The following is a 17,754-nucleotide window of genomic DNA, read 5'->3' on the forward strand; positions in this document are numbered from 1 at the left end:
AATTTGTACATCCTCACTATTTGCCTGTCCGTAAGTCATATTATGACACTGTCAACATCGCTATGAAAGGACATCTGAGACACAAGGACTGCAAGCCTTGAAAGATGCGCATTGACGCAAGGCAAATAATATTACGATATGTCATCATCGACAAACAAAACCCTAAAGAAGTTTTTTCGAGAGCAGGCAAAAATGTCTTGCTGAAAACAGGCAAAGACTTTTTGGGCCGACGAGAAACGCCTATAAATGCTCTGGACACTGCTGAGTCAGGCATTCTTGCTTCCCTGACGCCACAGCAAGGACAAGACAGAAAGAGACGACGAAGACACCCCTTCAGAAGCCTTCACACTCCTAGAGCTAGAAAGACTAAGGAAAAAAGAACCGTCCGAGACTTAGACGTTTTAGATTATTAATGCGCATGTTCCAAGTCGGAAATGGATATGTTTGCCATGCCACCCATCATGATGACAATGCAAGAATCCCAATGGCTCGAATTTCTTTCTGTCTTCTCTTTGACGGATTCAGCTTCCATTGTATTTGACATCAAAGGACATCCTGAAGATTGTATCGATATGGTTTGCAGACAACGCCAATCCGGGAGAAAATGACAGAGTAGCTACCGTCAACAATTTCATACATTCCTTGTTTAGCGAGGTGGATTTGTACTTGAATAACAAACTAGTCAACAGTAGCATGGATACTTACCCTTATCGAGCGTACCTGGAAAATCGTTTGACGTACGGAAAAGAAGCCAGGAACACTCATCTGGATGCTCTCGTGGTATGAAACCTGACCCAGCGGGCGAGAACACGTTTAATGATACATTAAACGCAGCAGAAGCTGACAATCCTCTCTGTGCGGGATATATCGCTCGACGACAGAAAATAAAGCAAGGATGTTATTTATAAGTGATGAATAGTTTGCATTTGGATATCTACGACTCAGTCGTAGTTAAGTGGCTAAAATGCTTACGATGATAAATCAAGCGAATGTAAGATTGATCAAACTGATATTAACAACTCTTCCGTATTTCATTAACTAAATGAATTATACTTACGATAGTAAATCAATCTGCTGTATGATCGAATTAATCGCAACGATTCTTCCATCTATACGAGCTAATGATAGATTAGGGAACATTTACTTTTAGGGTTTGCTTATTGTATTGACCTGAAGATCATTTACTTTTTCAACTAATATGATACAGATTTGGAGTTCTTTTTCTACCAATCATAGCAAGAAGAATTTGTTAAAGTGTCAAGTAATTTGGGAGATGAAATTTGTTGAGACAAATCCCAGTCTCCCTCCTACACCCATACCCGGAAACTGAAATGGTTGGCCACGTAATCCTAGCTATCGTACGTCCCGCACACACTATTCATTGCTTTCCTCTTTTTCTTGCCAAAACCACCACGTGAACATTTTGGACTCGTTTAAGCGGCCGTAGTTCGAAATATTCATTAGAAAACAGCGAAGAGAAACTGAAAAATCAGTCAAATGGGTTTTACAGGGAAAAAAGTGAGGTAAGGTTTTGCCTAGTAAGTAACAGAACTATTTAAACATTTATAACGGGGTGGGGTGAGTGGGTGTGGAGTTGAGTACCACAAACAATAGCATATGTAAATTGATTTGGTATGCTTCCATATTTTTAGGGGAGTCAAACATTCGTCGGTAACTCCAAAGCTGGTTAGTCAATAAATAGATAAAAAGTCATATCCTGCTTACATTTGGAATTCCACATCAACTTACTTTTAGTAACCTATCAGAGAATGCATATCAGTTCTTGATGGGGAGAGTTGTCCTTAGAAAAGAAGTTTTCCTAATGACGTTTATACTTTCATAAATGTCAAAACTGTAATTTGATTCATCGAATGAGAACAGAACAAAGCGTCACATCGGTCTTCTTCTAATCTAAGAGATCTCGACTTGACTGAAATATGTTATTAACTTTGCTTGTACTGACATTATCTTTGTTTATGTTATTTTCCCTCGGAGAAACACATTATGTATAGAATAGTATCGACAGGAAGCGCATGATTCTTGACGGGGATATATCTGAATTGCTTGACAGGATGTCATGTGACTTACCATAATTCACCATTAGCACGATTGCAATACTCTTGATTTTCATGTGGCATCATAATATATATATGTATCCCGCAACCAAATGGTGCTTCGCTATTCTGAAATTAAATTTAATTTCAAAATATTTGCGCTGCATCGTCTATGAAACAATTATAGACATGCTTTTATCGAAATCTGTAGACTAACTTAGCGTGAGCAAAAATGAGCTTTTCTGGATCATAGTGCATCATATTCACCTCGTCAATAGCCTGTAATTGTATGAGTAGCAATTAGCTTTTCTAGTACATAGTATATCATATTGACCTCGTCAATAGCCTGTAATTGTATGAGTAACAATGAGCTTTTCTAGTACATAGTATATCATATTCACCTCGTCAAGAGCCTGTAATTGTATGAGTAGCAATTAGCTTTTCTAGTACATAGTATATCATATTCACCTCGTCAAGAGCCTGTAATTGTATGAGTAGCAATTAGCTTTTCTAGTACATAGTATATCATATTCACCTCGTCAAGAGCCTGTAATTGTATGAGTAACAATGAGCTTTTCTAGTACATAGTATATCATATTCACCTCGTCAAGAGCCTGTAATTGTATGAGTAGCAATCAGCTTTTCTAGTACATAGTATATCATATTCACCTAGTCAAGAGCCTGTAATTGTATGAGTAGCAATTAGCTTTTCCAGTACATAGTATATCATATTCACCTCGTCAAGAGCCTGTAATTGTATGAGTAGCAATTAGCTTTTCCAGTACATAGTATATCATATTCACCTCGTCAAGAGCCTGTAATTGTATGAGTAGCAATTAGCTTTTCCAGTACATAGTATATCATATTCACCTCGTCAAGAGCCTGTAATTGTATGAGTAGCAATTAGCTTTTCCAGTACATAGTATATCATATTCACCTCGTCAAGAGCCTGTAATTGTATGAGTAACAATGAGCTTTTCCAGTACATAGTATATCATATTCACCTCGTCAAGAGCCTGTAATTGTATGAGTAGCAATGAGCTTTTCCAGTACATAGTATATCATATTCACCTCGTCAAGAGCCTGTAATTGTATGAGTAGCAATGAGCTTTTCCAGTACATAGTATATCATATTCACCTCGTCAAGAGCCTGTAATTGTATGAGTAGCAATTAGCTTTTCTAGTACATAGTATATCATATTCACCTCGTCAAGAGCCTGTAATTGTATGAGTAGCAATTAGCTTTTCTAGTACATAGTATATCATATTCACCTCGTCAAGAGCCTGTAATTGTATGAGTAGCAATTAGCTTTTCCAGTACATAGTATATCATATTCACCTCGTCAAGAGCCTGTAATTGTATGAGTAACAATGAGCTTTTCTAGTACATAGTATATCATATTCACCTCGTCAAGAGCCTGTAATTGTATGAGTAGCAATTAGCTTTTCTAGTACATAGTGTATCATATTCACCTCGTCAAGAGCCTGTAATTGTATGAGTAACAATGAGCTTTTCTAGTACATAGTATATCATATTCACCTCGTCAAGAGCCTGTAATTGCATGATAGTGAAAAATAGTGGTATGGAATACAAACGTTGTGGAGGTAAATTTTCGTTGCATCATGGCCGATTATATTCCTTCCAATGACAGAGACCTCATCCGAGATGTTGGGGTTGGAATTTGGAAAGGTATGCTGGTGGTTGCTCTGCTTTATTTCTGGACTGAGATCTTTCTCCACCGAGGGCATAGGATTCATCATCAACTCTGACATTGCGCACTTGGTAACTTCAACGTCACTTGAATTTGAATTGGTAACTCTCACCTGAAAAAGGAACAGTTTTATACATTTAAAGTTCACCCGAGTGACCAGTGCCCATACTGTGAAAATAATGCGTGTATGACAAACCACGGATGTGACTCAAAGTCATTGCAAGTCAACCATCACTAATTTCCAAATGACGTATACACAAGCTCCACCTACTTGTCACAAGCTGTCAGTCAAGCCCCACCAAGCTTCAATTACTAACCACCAATTGTCAATCTAGCGTTGTTTATTATTTATTTCAGTGGACCGCTGACCACTCTGAAGCTTGGCGATCTGAGACTCATTATGTAATATGCTATGCCTGTCTGGCTTTTAGCCGCCCAGGTTAACATATGATCGGTCACCCTGTCCAGTTTTACTATACACTAATGCAAATTTAAACTGTAATAGCTTCAATATTGTACCAAAGTTTGGTTAAATGTTCTCCACCAACCAAGCATTGTTCTCGAATAAATTACTACAATTTTAACGTTTATGTGCCATACTTGGCCTTTGGACCATGCATTTTGGCCGTATGACTTCAAATGAGCATAGCATAAACTCTACATCGTAACATTCCAGTATTGTAATTACAAATATATAAAAATCATATGCCACGTAAACAAGCAATTTAATCTTTCTTAGTTAATAAAACTTCACCTGTAAATGACAGTCGACAACAAATTTCAAAACTATTTTGAAACAACTCATAAAAATGTACATGTGAGCAAATGAATAGGTGACTCAACGATATAGTGCTAATCTATTTCAACCATAGTGGTCACTGAAGTTACAGATGAGTAAACCGCACATAATACGTTATGAGTAACCATTGTCCAGTATATATTCCCTTCAAATTTACTATCCCAAAAGTGAGTGCTATAAGAAAATGATATGGTTTTATGAGATAAAGGAGACTGTACTTGGTTGAATTCACTTCTACAGTCTTTTTTATGGCATACAAATCATGAATAAAAAAGAGAAAGAAATTTCATTAATGAATGCGTTGATAAATTTGAAAATCTATTTTTGGATGCAGTAAATAAAACTGTGCTGCAAAAAAAAGACGGTTACTATTCATGCTACCCCGCCCCTCCCCCACCCCACCCCCAACCCGATACACAACGAAATTAGAATACTCTTTAGTCAAAGAAAGTGACATTACGACTGAGCAAAGAGCACATAAACTCACAATACTGGTTGCTATATCGTCAAAATAAAAATCACTAGTGAAATACGTGAATCTAAATATTTCCACAATCAGCGTTTCAAGGATAGAATTAAAATTAGTCAGATAATTCTGAGGTGTGATGAGGGTCCCCGAGTGGCCGAGTGGTCTAAAGCGCTTTCCGTTACGGATCACTGCCATCTCACCTCTGTCTGCGTGGGTTCGAGTCTCGGATTCGGCCAATGTAGGTATGTGAGAAAGCTTGCCAGTAGCTTCTCGTGAGTCGGTGATTCTTCCCGGGGTTTTTCCCCGGATTCTTCCTCCACCATTGATACTGGCCGCCATGTATAGCCTATCGTGTGCTGAAAAATGGCGTTAAACCCTACAATAACAACAGCAACAACAACTGAGGTGTGATGGAAGTTTGTCATCTAGGGAAAATATATGAATAAATCTAGGGCTATGGTGGCAGTTGATGAAGAGTAAGCTAAACTATTGAATGATTTCTTTGCGAACAGTCTAGAATACAAATTCAGATAGATAATAGAACACAATGTCAACTTACTGAACCTGACATACATTAATTTTCGTACTATCTTGCATCAGCATTGGATAACGTTATTATCAGTTTAAATCAGTCCAAGGCGTGTGGTCCAAATTCACATCGCATTATCAGTTTAAATCAATCCAAGGCGTATTGTCTAAATTTGTTTCACTCTATACTACTGAAAAGAAGTGAGTTCACTTAATTGTCCACAGTATCGCATTTTTAACATTTCTCTTAAAATCTCAAGATTTCCAGATTCTTGGAAATTAGTAAATGTGGTCAGTAATTATAAAATGGATGTAGATTCAAACTACTGCCCTATATTACTCCGTATTTTATTCAAGGTGTTTGAAAGTGTCTATAAATATTTGCATCATTATATTGATCAACATAATTGATAGTATCCTATCGTTCAGGCTACACTACCGGTGATTCTACAACAAGAACTCTACAATAAGAAAAGCGTTTGATCGTGCTTATATATATATATATATATATATATATATATATATATATATATATATATATATATATATATATATATATATATATATATATATGATATCGCAAATGATATACAGTCAATCACTTGAACTATTTGCCGATGATACTACACTATATATATTCATTGAAAGTCCAAATGAAGAAGGTCCAATTCCAAAATCGGACATCAAAAAATTACATGAGTGGTCCCGTCATTAGCTAGTTAACTTAAACCCAGACAAAACATAGTCAATGCTTATAACGCAAAAAACAAAATAATTATTAAAAAAAAAAACATCCTATACTGCAACTGTCTATCAAAAATATTCAAGAAGTATTAAAACATAAGCATTTAGGTATTATAGTTTCTGGTGATGCCACTTTGCATGCACATGACAAGCACCGGTCTGATAAAGCTTGGGAGGATGTTAATACTTTCAAGAATTTATAATACAGATTGCCTCACTTTTCCTGGGAAAGAATGTATATGTATATAATACCCTTGTTTGAATTTTCTGATTGTATCTGAGATAACTGTACTAGGGAAGAAAAGGAATAATTGGAATAAATAAATTTGGAGACCGTGAGAATAATGACATGTGTAAATTAATTCTGTTGTTCAAAATGTACCATAGTTGTACCCCAATGATATAATTCAACCTTCTGTTGTTAACCGTTAGTCCTGCACTACTCAGTCATCGAATACTTCTGAGCCCCGTTTTACAGAACTACATTGTGTCCAAAAGTATTCCAGCCTTCGCATTTCAACTGTAGAACACGTTATCTACTGAAGAATTTAAGTAACCCGTCTGTTGAAATTTTTAAAACCTAACTGAATCGGGATAAGCATAAAACTCCTTCGTATTATTTTCTTGGTAATCTGGTGGATCAAACACTTGAAAACACATATGGAGAAGCTTTAATAACGATTTATTCCTAAACCAGGCTGCTAAATAAAATAGGTACTGTACATGCAAACAAGTAAAAACATGTGAATACTTTCTTGTAGAACGTCAATATATATGATCCGGCAATCGGAAGTACTCTGATGAACTTAAAACGCTGATACTTATGGGAGCATGAATCTTTATTAAATTGTCAAGAATTTTTTCAAATAAATACACTGATCATGACTACACATATATATTATATTTTTCTTACTTTTATATGATCTCTGAAATAATGGCATAAACTAGAACTGATTATGTATATATTTATATTTATATATGACTTATGTACTTTAAGTCAGTCGACAATTAATGATTATTAAATATTTTCTGTAATAGGAGAGACACTTTTCAAGCAGCTTTCGGCTGTCTACTGAATCCCTACATATTGCATTCTTATAAATCATACTACCGAATCCCTAGATATTGTATTCTTATAAATCATTCTACAGAATCCCTAGATATTGTATTATTATACATCATACTACCGAATCCCTGGATATTGTATTCTAATTAATCTACCGAATCCCTATATATTATATTCTTATAAATCATGCTATCGAATCTCTTTATATTGTATTCTTATGAATCTTAGGTAAATATATTTTCTTGATTAAACACCGTTAAATCAAAAGGCATATAAGCAACACTTTTAGACCTTGTCAATTTTTCAAAACTGTAATAATAATAATAATAATAATAATTCTGACAGGCCAATGCTGTTTTTGTTTCGTAAGGCACTACCTTGAACACGATATTTTTATATTTAAAAAAAAAATAGATTATGTTGCATATTATTGTGGAAATAATTGCAATTTTAATTAAATTAATAGAATTGTTTTGGGCAAACGACATTGCTGGAACCGACCGTGTCACACTTGTTCGCTTTGTTCCTGGCACAAAAGCCGAAGGGTGGGGTGGGGTGGGAGCGGAATGAAAGGGGTTATTTGAGGGGATATTTATAAGCAAAAATGGAATTTGGCAGGTGGCGGTATGTTTATTCTGTAAATGTGGAGTCTTGATAACGTGAATTGATATCCTTTAAAAACACGGGAGAAATTTAGCGACTATAATGGCAATTGCTCAATATCCCCACTAACATTTAAAGATTACCTATGCAATATATCTAATCTCCATAAAGGAACTTAACTGCATACACAAGCAAAAGGTTTCCACGAGAAAAATGTTGATTTTTTTTTTCTCCCAGCGAATATGCCACAACACGTAACTGCTTGTCTTTTCCTATTATGCGTAGGACCAGCTCATCTGGCAATCTGACCGATGGCACACACCTTTTGGAGATAATATTGAGGAGGGGCGCCCTATAGTAGGCAGCCTGATTTAAAAGCCACTGGCCGCCTATATTGTGCAAACATGTGATATTATTATAGTCATTAAAAAAAACGCATTTGTTATGTGTGCACACCATAAAAGTGTTTAATTAGACTTAAAAATCCGCTTTTTTAAATGAAAAAATTAATCGGCAATCTCCGTAAACAATTGGTAATTTCCGCGTGCCAAAATTGGATGTGGCGTACATTTATCCCTTCTATTCAACCTAGCCATTCAAGTGTTTAATTTCCCCACGTAAATGTCTATGATATATCTTACTATTGTGCTTTTGTACAGCAAATATGGTGCACTGTGTTGCATATGGATCTAAGCAAAAAAGAGTGATGATTGGACAAAAGGGTTCTTTCTTTTTCCGAAAGACACTGTTTACCAAAACAAAGTGGATTGAAGCTGTGGAATCGAATAGGTTGAGGGACGAGAAAGTCCTAAATTCTCCTAAATCCCGTAGAACGTTATATGGTGCATATGAGAAGAGGAATAGAAAGAGCGTAAATAAAATATATATGAAATAAAGAATTACAGTAATGTTACTGCAGATGTAAAATATTAATGTTTAAAATAATCATAATACTTTTTGATCGTGAAGAGTGTAGACTTTGATCAAAATCTGTATTTAGCATTATTATAACCAATATGAACTCAAAAGGATTTAAGAAAAGAAATACGAAGTATTAGTCTGGGACGTTTATCATGTATAGGTGTACAAGTCTGTAGAATCAGACTGATATATATATATATATATATATATATATATATATATATATATATATATATACGATAAATTAATAACAAAAATGTGCTGTCCCAGAACTTATGGTCAAACTTTTCTCCATCAAGGTATATGTCCCAAGAATAATTTTGTATTGAATTTGTGCCCCCTCCCCACGGCACGGTACAATAAAATAGATAAACAAAACGCTTAGTTGAAAATAAAATGAAAGAAAATCACCTTGCATTGTTATTATTTAATCTTTCTTTCTTTCATCGTGCGAAATTTATTAAAGAAAAACTATATCCATGAACTCCGTTTATGTAGGAGATGCTGGCTGGCATATGCATCCTTACTGTAGAGTGTGTATCGCTTATGTCAGATACCAAAATCGCAAATGGGACGGGAATATCACCCGACTGCTTGAAGGCACATGTCATCAACGCATGATACGTTGTAAGGTGCAAAATGGCCAAGATTGTATTCTACAAAGGTTAACTATACGACGGTATCTCGCAAATAAAAATCATTATTTGAAACTACATTCACCGTGAGTGCAAATGATAATCTTTTCGCTAGCATGGGTTACAAAAGTATTATTAAAGCAAGTTATTCCCGTGTATACTATTTACCCTACGAACATCAGTGAACGTTTGTATCAATTATGAGAAAATATGGCAAAAAAGTAAAGCCTGGGTGATGATTAAACACAACTGGCAGCGAGCAATAAACTCATTGCTTAAACTTACCTTGAGGATATCAAATACATATGTTATTTTATTACAAAGCAAGCCATCCCCAGAAACTGACTCTGGATCCTTTTACTTGTGCCGAATTTCTTTTATGAAGTCGGCTGACATAAAGGAAGCCAAATTTTGTTCCTTTTGATTCTTTTAAATGTGCCGATTTCTGTATTTTACGAAGTCGACCGACATAGCGAAGTCAATTTGATTTCTCATTTTTGTCTGTATTAACAAGGATTTTGAAAATAAATTGAAACACTGGAACACGTTTGAAAGCAATACAATCTAGTGCTTCGTGCACGCGTATCAATATAAGACTGAACAGTAAATTAGTTTTCAGTAATTTCATCTAAGTGTCCGCTGCCCGTAGTTTATAGTGTTTTATTTTCGACAACAAAAAGCATGTACTTCGGCTTGTGGGAATAATTGTACGTCATTTCCGGTTTGCGTTCTCGATAGGTGGGAAATCGTATCTAAAGGGAAGTAACAGCGTTGTATACTTCTATTTCGAGTAATTAAATTATTATTTCTTCTTTACACTTTATAATATTTTTATTCTTTTTGTGCGAGTATAACTACTTTTAATCGTGTAATGCAAATCTAATGTAGAAAGAAAAATGTTAGAATGGCCGGTGATTTTTAGGGGCGGATCCAAATATTTGCCTCGGTTTTCCAATTGTTATGTTCCAGTTAATGAAAAGGTAAGATGGAGGCCTCTTTTCCGAGCGTCTACGCGGTTAAGATCATCCTTGAATGAACAAACACATTGGGTCAGTGATCGGAGGAAGTTTAGCGATATTGCCGACGTCGATTATTTCACTGCATAGAAAACACGGAACTCTCAGACGTTTTGTTTTCAGTGATAAAAGATAAGGCAAGAACTTTGAGGGAGCAAGATCCAACCGAAAACAAATCGAATAGTCCTTATTATTTATGACAGAATGATCGGTATATTTTGTCCTTGTTCTCTTATCATAAAAGGGATCATATCTGCTGAGAGATAAAGTAACAGTCAGGAAGAATAAACTATCGATATTTTCTCAGATTAGAACAGAAAAATTTGATACAATTTCAATTCTCTTCTTTTCAGATAGATAATCTTCAATTTTGAAAACATATTAAGTCTGCCTGTGATAAAAACAAGATGGCCGCTATCGCTTAACCGGCTTGAAGCAGCTGTTCCGTTTTTTAGTGCCGTTTTCATGATATTTGTGCTTGTTACCTGTTTTCATCTTCGTTATTGAGCTAATTATATATTGGCTGTTAAATTCGTATGTGTTTCTTCATCTCCTTGTTTTGGAAACGAGAATAATTAGACTTTTTCTCAGCTGTCTTGCTCCAATGTTTTTGAACAAACCGCCATCACGTGATACTCGCCAGTCAACCCGTTTATGCTCCGATGGACTCTCATTAATTGCTTTAAATGTTCACTCCTTGGCTCTCCACACTACATTGTGCTCTAGACTAAACGAACTGGGACTACATTCATCATTACCAAAATGTAAACAGAAGCGAAAAAAGAAACGTTGTTTCAAAGCTGGCCGGCGTAGAACAGGAAGAAGAATTCCAGTTATCTCCCTTATTTCGGCACAACCATTCAAAAAAATTTCGACCGTTAATTTAGATAACCTAATTCAAATCCCAATTAATTCGTCAACCTTTGCGTCAACTAGCTATCCAAGAAATACCTCTGCGCATTGCATTATTCAATGCCCAGTCAGTAGGACCACCGGAAAAGCGCACAGAAATAGTTCATTTTATCAACGACCAAAATGTTAACATATTTTTCGTGACAGAAACATGGCTAAAAACATTTGGCGATGAACCCAAGTGTGCGGATCTAACACCCACTGGTTACTCCATCAAGTCGTTCCCCCGTAATTCTCGCGGAGGTGGAATTGCTGTCATCACAAAGAACTCCATGATAAAACATCTTAACTATACCACAACATTGAATTTCGACCACACATAGTTTGAACTAGTCCAAACCATACTCACACTGGAGCAAAGGTCAGTCCATTTTTTCTGCCTATACCGCCCTCCTCCTAGTAGAAAAAACAAGCTGGCTGACTCTCTCTCTCTCTCTCTTTTGGAGCAGTTTACCGAATCTCCTGGACTATGGAAATTCGATAGGTGGCAACCTGATTATTCTTGGAGATTTCAACTTTCACTTTGACTGTCCCGGAAACTCAAATACATCAAAACTCATAGATTCCATTAATGTTTTCAACCTCAAACAGTCACTTAACCAACCCACCCATAAAAATGGTCACATTTTAGACTGGGTTCTTCATAGACCTGATGATAACATTCTACGGTCCTCCCTGGTATCCCATGACCTTGCATCAGATCACCTCTGCATTGTATGCCATCTTGACGTATCAGTCCCTAACTCTCCACCTTTATCTACTACTAAGAGAAACCTCCGTATGATAAATAGAACCAAACTAATGCACGACATCCGAGCTAACCTAACAACTTGCTTACGTCCTACCGAAGAACAACTCGATAACTGTCTGCGTTCATTGCTTGACAAACATGCCCCAGCTACCAAGTGCAGAATATCAATTCAAAAGTGTTCTCCATGGTATAGCAATGTTAGGGACCAGCTTCGCACTGCTAAAAGAGACCGCCGTAAAGCTGAGAGGCTCTGGCTTTCCACCAGACTCACTATTCATAAGCAAATCTATAAAGTTGCTAAGAAGAATGTACAAATATAGTCCATGCAGCGAAATCAGCCCACTACACTACTAAGATCATGGAAAGTTCCAGCTGCAAAGAGCTCTTCGACCCAACTACCTTCTCTCCAATCTACCTTCCGGACATGTTTGCAAATTTCTTCCGTGACAAAGTACAAACCATTAGAGATAAGCTTGACACCACAATTTCAATTGACTCGTCGTCACCATACAGTTGGGATACAGAATTTGAACGGCAACCATTAGCAGCATTTGAACCTGTCTTATGGATTTCGTACGTACAATCGTGATGAAGAGTGCACCAAAGTCATGTGAACTTTATCCAATTCCAGCATCACTGCTGCTTGAGTGCTTAGATCCAGTATTGCCTTCACAACTGATGTTATTAATACCTCTCTCTCATCTGGGGAATTCCCATCATTTTTCAAAACTGCCATCGTAAAGCCTCTGCTGAAGAAACCAACACTAGACCATAACGATTTAAAGAACTACCGCCCAGTTTCTAATCCCCCATTCATATAAAAAAATCTTAGAAAAGGTTGTTCTATCCCAGCTTGTATCTCATTTAGATTCAAATAGTCTTTTTAGCAATGTTCAGTCTGCATATCGCCCTTGCCACAGTACTGAAACAACTCTTCTAAAAGTAGTTAATGACATTCTCTCTGCGTTGGATAGCGGAAAGATTACAGTCCTCACCCTCCTTGATTTGTCTGCAGCATTTGACACAATAGACCATGATATATTACTTCACCGTCTCCAGCATGTATTTGGCATTCATGATACAGCCTTAATGTGGTTCAAGTCCTACTTGGTCAACAGCACATGAATGAATTGTATCTGCAAATGGAATACACTCCAGCCCAATTGATCTATGTTGTGGTGTTCCACAGGGGTCTGTTCTTGGACCAGTTCTCTTCATTCTGTACACTCAGTCGCTCTCAAGTGTCATAGATCATCATCCAGTGTCTCATCAATTGTACGCTGATGACACCCAAATATACAAATCTAGCCACCCAACTGAAGCTGATGTTACCATCCAAGGTGTAGAGAGGTGCATTTCTGATGTGAAATCATGGATGACTTGTAACAAGCTGCAGATGAATGATGATAAAACTCAGGCCATTCTGATCACAACACAAAGACTTTCTCATTCACATCCTTTACCTCAAACAATAAATAACAGCAACACCAACATTAAATTCACACAATCAGTACGAAACCTAGGTGTTACTCTGGACAGTACTCTCACATTGCACCAACATGTCATGAACGTATGCAAGGCTGCATATCTTGAGCTGAGACGAATCAGCTCAGTTCGCAAATATCTTTCAGTTGATGCCACTAAAACACTTGTGTGTTCATTAGTACTTTCAAGACTGGACTATTGTAACTCAATTATGTCAGGTTCATCTCAATATCTACTCCAGAAACTTCAAAAAGTTCAAAACACAGCTGCTCGGATCATACTTAGAGTACCACGATCAGAGCACACCTCCCCGCTGCTCTGTACCCTACACTGGCTATCCATTCGATCTAGAATCAATCACAAAATTTGTTCTCTGTGCTACGTTTCACTAACGGACTCCAGTCCAACATACCTATCTGACCTCACCCATGTGTACATACCAGCAACATACTTGCGCTCCTCTTCTGACAATCGTATACTCATTATTCCCACTATGAAAACAAAGTCATATGGACAGCGTTCTTTTGCATACCAGGGCCCAGCAACGTGGAATAAATTGCCCACTGAACTTAGACACAAAGACACAGTGATGACATTCAAGACGGTTCTTAAAACTCACTTATTTCGACAGCAAGAACAAACTTAATGACCTAATAATGTTTCCTACCTGAAATATTCTCAGCATGTTTTTTATTTTTTAATGCTTTTCTAATTTCGTGTTGTTTGTTTTTGTAATAATATTATTATGTTTCTTATCTTATAGGTGTTGTCTAATGTTGTAAAGCGCTTAGAGCTTCTAAAGATTAGGCGTTATACAAAGTCCTCATTATTATTATTATTATTATTATTATAGTAAGGTTATTCTCTTGTAACCAAACCTCTTATGTAACGTATGAGATCTTTGTCAAACAGACGGATGTCGTATCTAACGGATATATGCAAAAATCTAGTTGAACGAGATTACGGAATATAAAAATGGTCTAGTCCTTTTGATTAGCACATAACTTGAAAGAAAAGTTTAGCATTCACCAGCAACGAGGAGGATTATATTAGTTCTTTGAGTTGATCAATTTAGGCACTGTATTTAAATTGGAGGACACATTATTTCCATCCAAGACCGTCAACATACACGTTCGTAAAGATAAAAGACACCACCTGAATCTCATTATATCATAAGACACCAACCACACAATTATTATATGTCAAGTATAAAAATATACATCAGGGATAAAAGTTAATTGTAGTCTGCATGATAATATCCCCAGTTTACAATATTTTTATTTAATATAAATGCCAGCAAAGACGAAACCATAATACCGGCATATAAGCAAATGTGGACTCTAGCCTTTCTTATATGCATGATATCAGCCGGCCACGCCAAGAAATACATTTTTCTCAGAGGTCATTATGGTATCTGCAAAGAAGTTTACTACAAGCGGGAAAAATCTGCAAGTTATCAGATTCTAATGGACATCAACTCTGATGCAAGAACACATTTTTTAAAACCCCAAATGGCACTTACCAGTTTAGAAGCGATTTCTGGCGGAATCGTCACGGTGCACGTTGACCGTTGCTGACCAATTATTGCGAGTACAACTTTCTCCTTTTCATCCAATAGATCGCCCTTTTCTGGGTGATTGCTATCGGTATCTGGTTGGTTACTATCGGTATCTGGTTGATTACTATCGGTGTCATTGCTTTGCAATACCGTTTGCTCTTCAGTTTCGGGCTTATCTGAGGTGTGAATCTGTTTGAAAAAATTTTCTTTTTTTAGTCCAGTGATTATTACATTTTAGGGTGAAATTGAATTATTACTCTCTCTCTCTCTCTCTCTCTCTCTCTCCATAAAAGGTTAGCATTTAACATTTGGAAAATATAGTACTGATATTATTTAAAATTTTATTTCTTAGCATGATCCGTTTAAGTCTAGGATGGAAATGTTGACATTTTGATATGTTAAATATGATCTTTAAAAAGACCTGCAAATAATATTAAATTGTATCTGCTTGTTACTTTACTGTTTTGTACTGTTTTGAAAGTATGTGTATGCATGTGTGCACGCACGCGCGCGCATGTGTGTATGTGTGTGATCGGGTGGGTGGTTTTAACGGTCCTTGCAACATATTATTGAGTATCACGTGATAACAGAACGTAAACAACAACTAAGATATAAAAAAACGCCTGGTTTAGGACGAAATGTGGCCAAACAAGGACTCAGCTATGTAATGAAATGTCAATGCTAGCTGTGAGAATTTAAATAAGATAACATTTCTAGACGTTGAGTTAACTTTGAATGATACATTCTGCACACCGACATTGATAAGGACAATTGGTCTAATGATTCCTCCACACTGGATTGACAACATTTTCAACACTCTCCGCACTTTATTTGTGTACTTTGAATAATCTCTTTTCGAATCTATCCCCTTAAAACTTACATTCAGTGGAATAATAATGAACAGTGGCGTCACTCGGGTTGGTGTCACCCAGTGCGGTAGCTCATGGTGCCACCCCCATGGTCCTCCTTCCGTAACAGACCATACAGAATCCTTAGTAATGTCATTTTGGTGTCACCCCCTCTGATGGTGTCACCCGGTGCAGTCCGCACCCCCCGCATCCCCCTAGCGACGCCAATGCTGTGCCTGCTGGTCATGTATTTAACTATGATCGGTTATCCGCTTATGAAATCCGACTAGATCGAGCAGTGTGTGCTCTGTAAAATTTGCAATTTTTCATTTTGGTGTCACCCCTCTGAGATGGTGTCACCCGGTGCGGTCCGCACCCGCCGCACCCCCTTAGCGACGCCACTGATGATGAACACTCTTCTTACTATAGGCACCAGCAATAATACAGTAAATGAACTGTATTCAGTCAAATCAAATTCAAGTGAACTGTCAAATGGATTATACTTACAAAGTATGCCGATTTGGGAGAGTTATTGGGAACAGTGAGGAAACTGATCTCAGAACTCTGGTTTGATAATCCTACGATATGAATATCTAACTGGGAGACAATATTGTTTCGGAGTTTGCAGCTTGATGTCCGTTCCAACCGCCGAGTCTGTGTAATAATAATAATAATAATAATGAGAAGGATCATCACGACGAAGACTTAGACATAACGAAGATTCTAGACGTTTAGTTTTAATTGTAACCGTTGAGTGATTGATAAACATATATAATACATAAATGCTTTCGTCTTCAGGTCATGTATGCACTTTCAATCTTAAAAAGGTTTAAAATAATTGACTGAAATACCGTAAAATGTGTGAGAGTAACTGCAGTATATTTAAAGTCGTCATAACGAGAGAGAGAGAGAGAGAGAGAGAGAGAGAGAGAGGGAGGGAGAGAGTTAGTTACAGATGGTTTAGATATCCTCTGTCTATATCGCAAATTTTTGTGGAAGAAGCTGCCACACGATCGTAGAGGCACTTGGGTGTTATCGTGTTCGGTAAGGGACACAGTCGTAATTTGTAATGGTCCTGCTTTAGAGCCCTTTTCCTTTCGCTTATAACCAGTCGTCATGAAAGTGGGTATTATTCTTGACTACATCTCGATATGGTGCATTCCTTAGCGACGTGCATGAATGAGCCGTCATTAATGACGTGACGTCACATGAAACATGACGTCTGTTCATCATTCTCATTCTCGTCATGGTACATAATTTGACTTTGCCGTAACTGCAAAAATGGCGGTGGAGGGGGAACTTTTATGAAAGGTTTGTTCTTATCATCCTATCTATTTCTTAATGATTCGTTTTCATCATGGCATAGAACTACAAAGCAAACTATCAAACTAAGATCCTTCTATAACAGCTGACAAGCAGTGAAGTAAAACTGAAGGTAAATGTACCGGAGTAGTAGTTCCATTGGTATTCCAAATATATTCCAAAACTGAATGTGTTGATGTGTCTGTAGGCTCGAACTTGCTAATGTGCCCATGGCCTGCAGTGCGGTGTTGTGTTAACAGTATTTGATGTATCACAGTACTATAATTCAAAATGGTCTTATCTAAATTCACTATAATTCCAAATTCAAGATTTATTATAAAAATATTATTG

The 17,754-nt window shown here is 36.9% G+C and overlaps 1 protein-coding gene across 1 annotated transcript in view; it reads right to left on the reverse strand.

Moving 5' to 3' along the window:
- LOC149788505 (uncharacterized) overlaps positions 1-17,754 on the reverse strand; it is an 89,428-nt gene that overhangs the window by 61,783 nt on the left and 9,891 nt on the right. Inside the window, exons 2-4 of the mRNA XM_089973523.1 lie at positions 16,609-16,755; positions 15,218-15,442; positions 3,651-3,878 (exon numbers count right to left, since the gene is read on the reverse strand). Coding sequence (XP_089829649.1) covers positions 3,651-3,878; positions 15,218-15,442; positions 16,609-16,755 — 600 coding nt within the window. The remainder of the gene's footprint in view (positions 1-3,650; positions 3,879-15,217; positions 15,443-16,608; positions 16,756-17,754) is intronic.

This window comes from Sinohyriopsis cumingii, chromosome 11, assembly GCF_028554795.1.
Source record: "Sinohyriopsis cumingii isolate HCF-2022 chromosome 11, ASM2855479v2, whole genome shotgun sequence".
Taxonomy (NCBI): Eukaryota; Metazoa; Mollusca; class Bivalvia; order Unionida; family Unionidae; genus Sinohyriopsis; species Sinohyriopsis cumingii.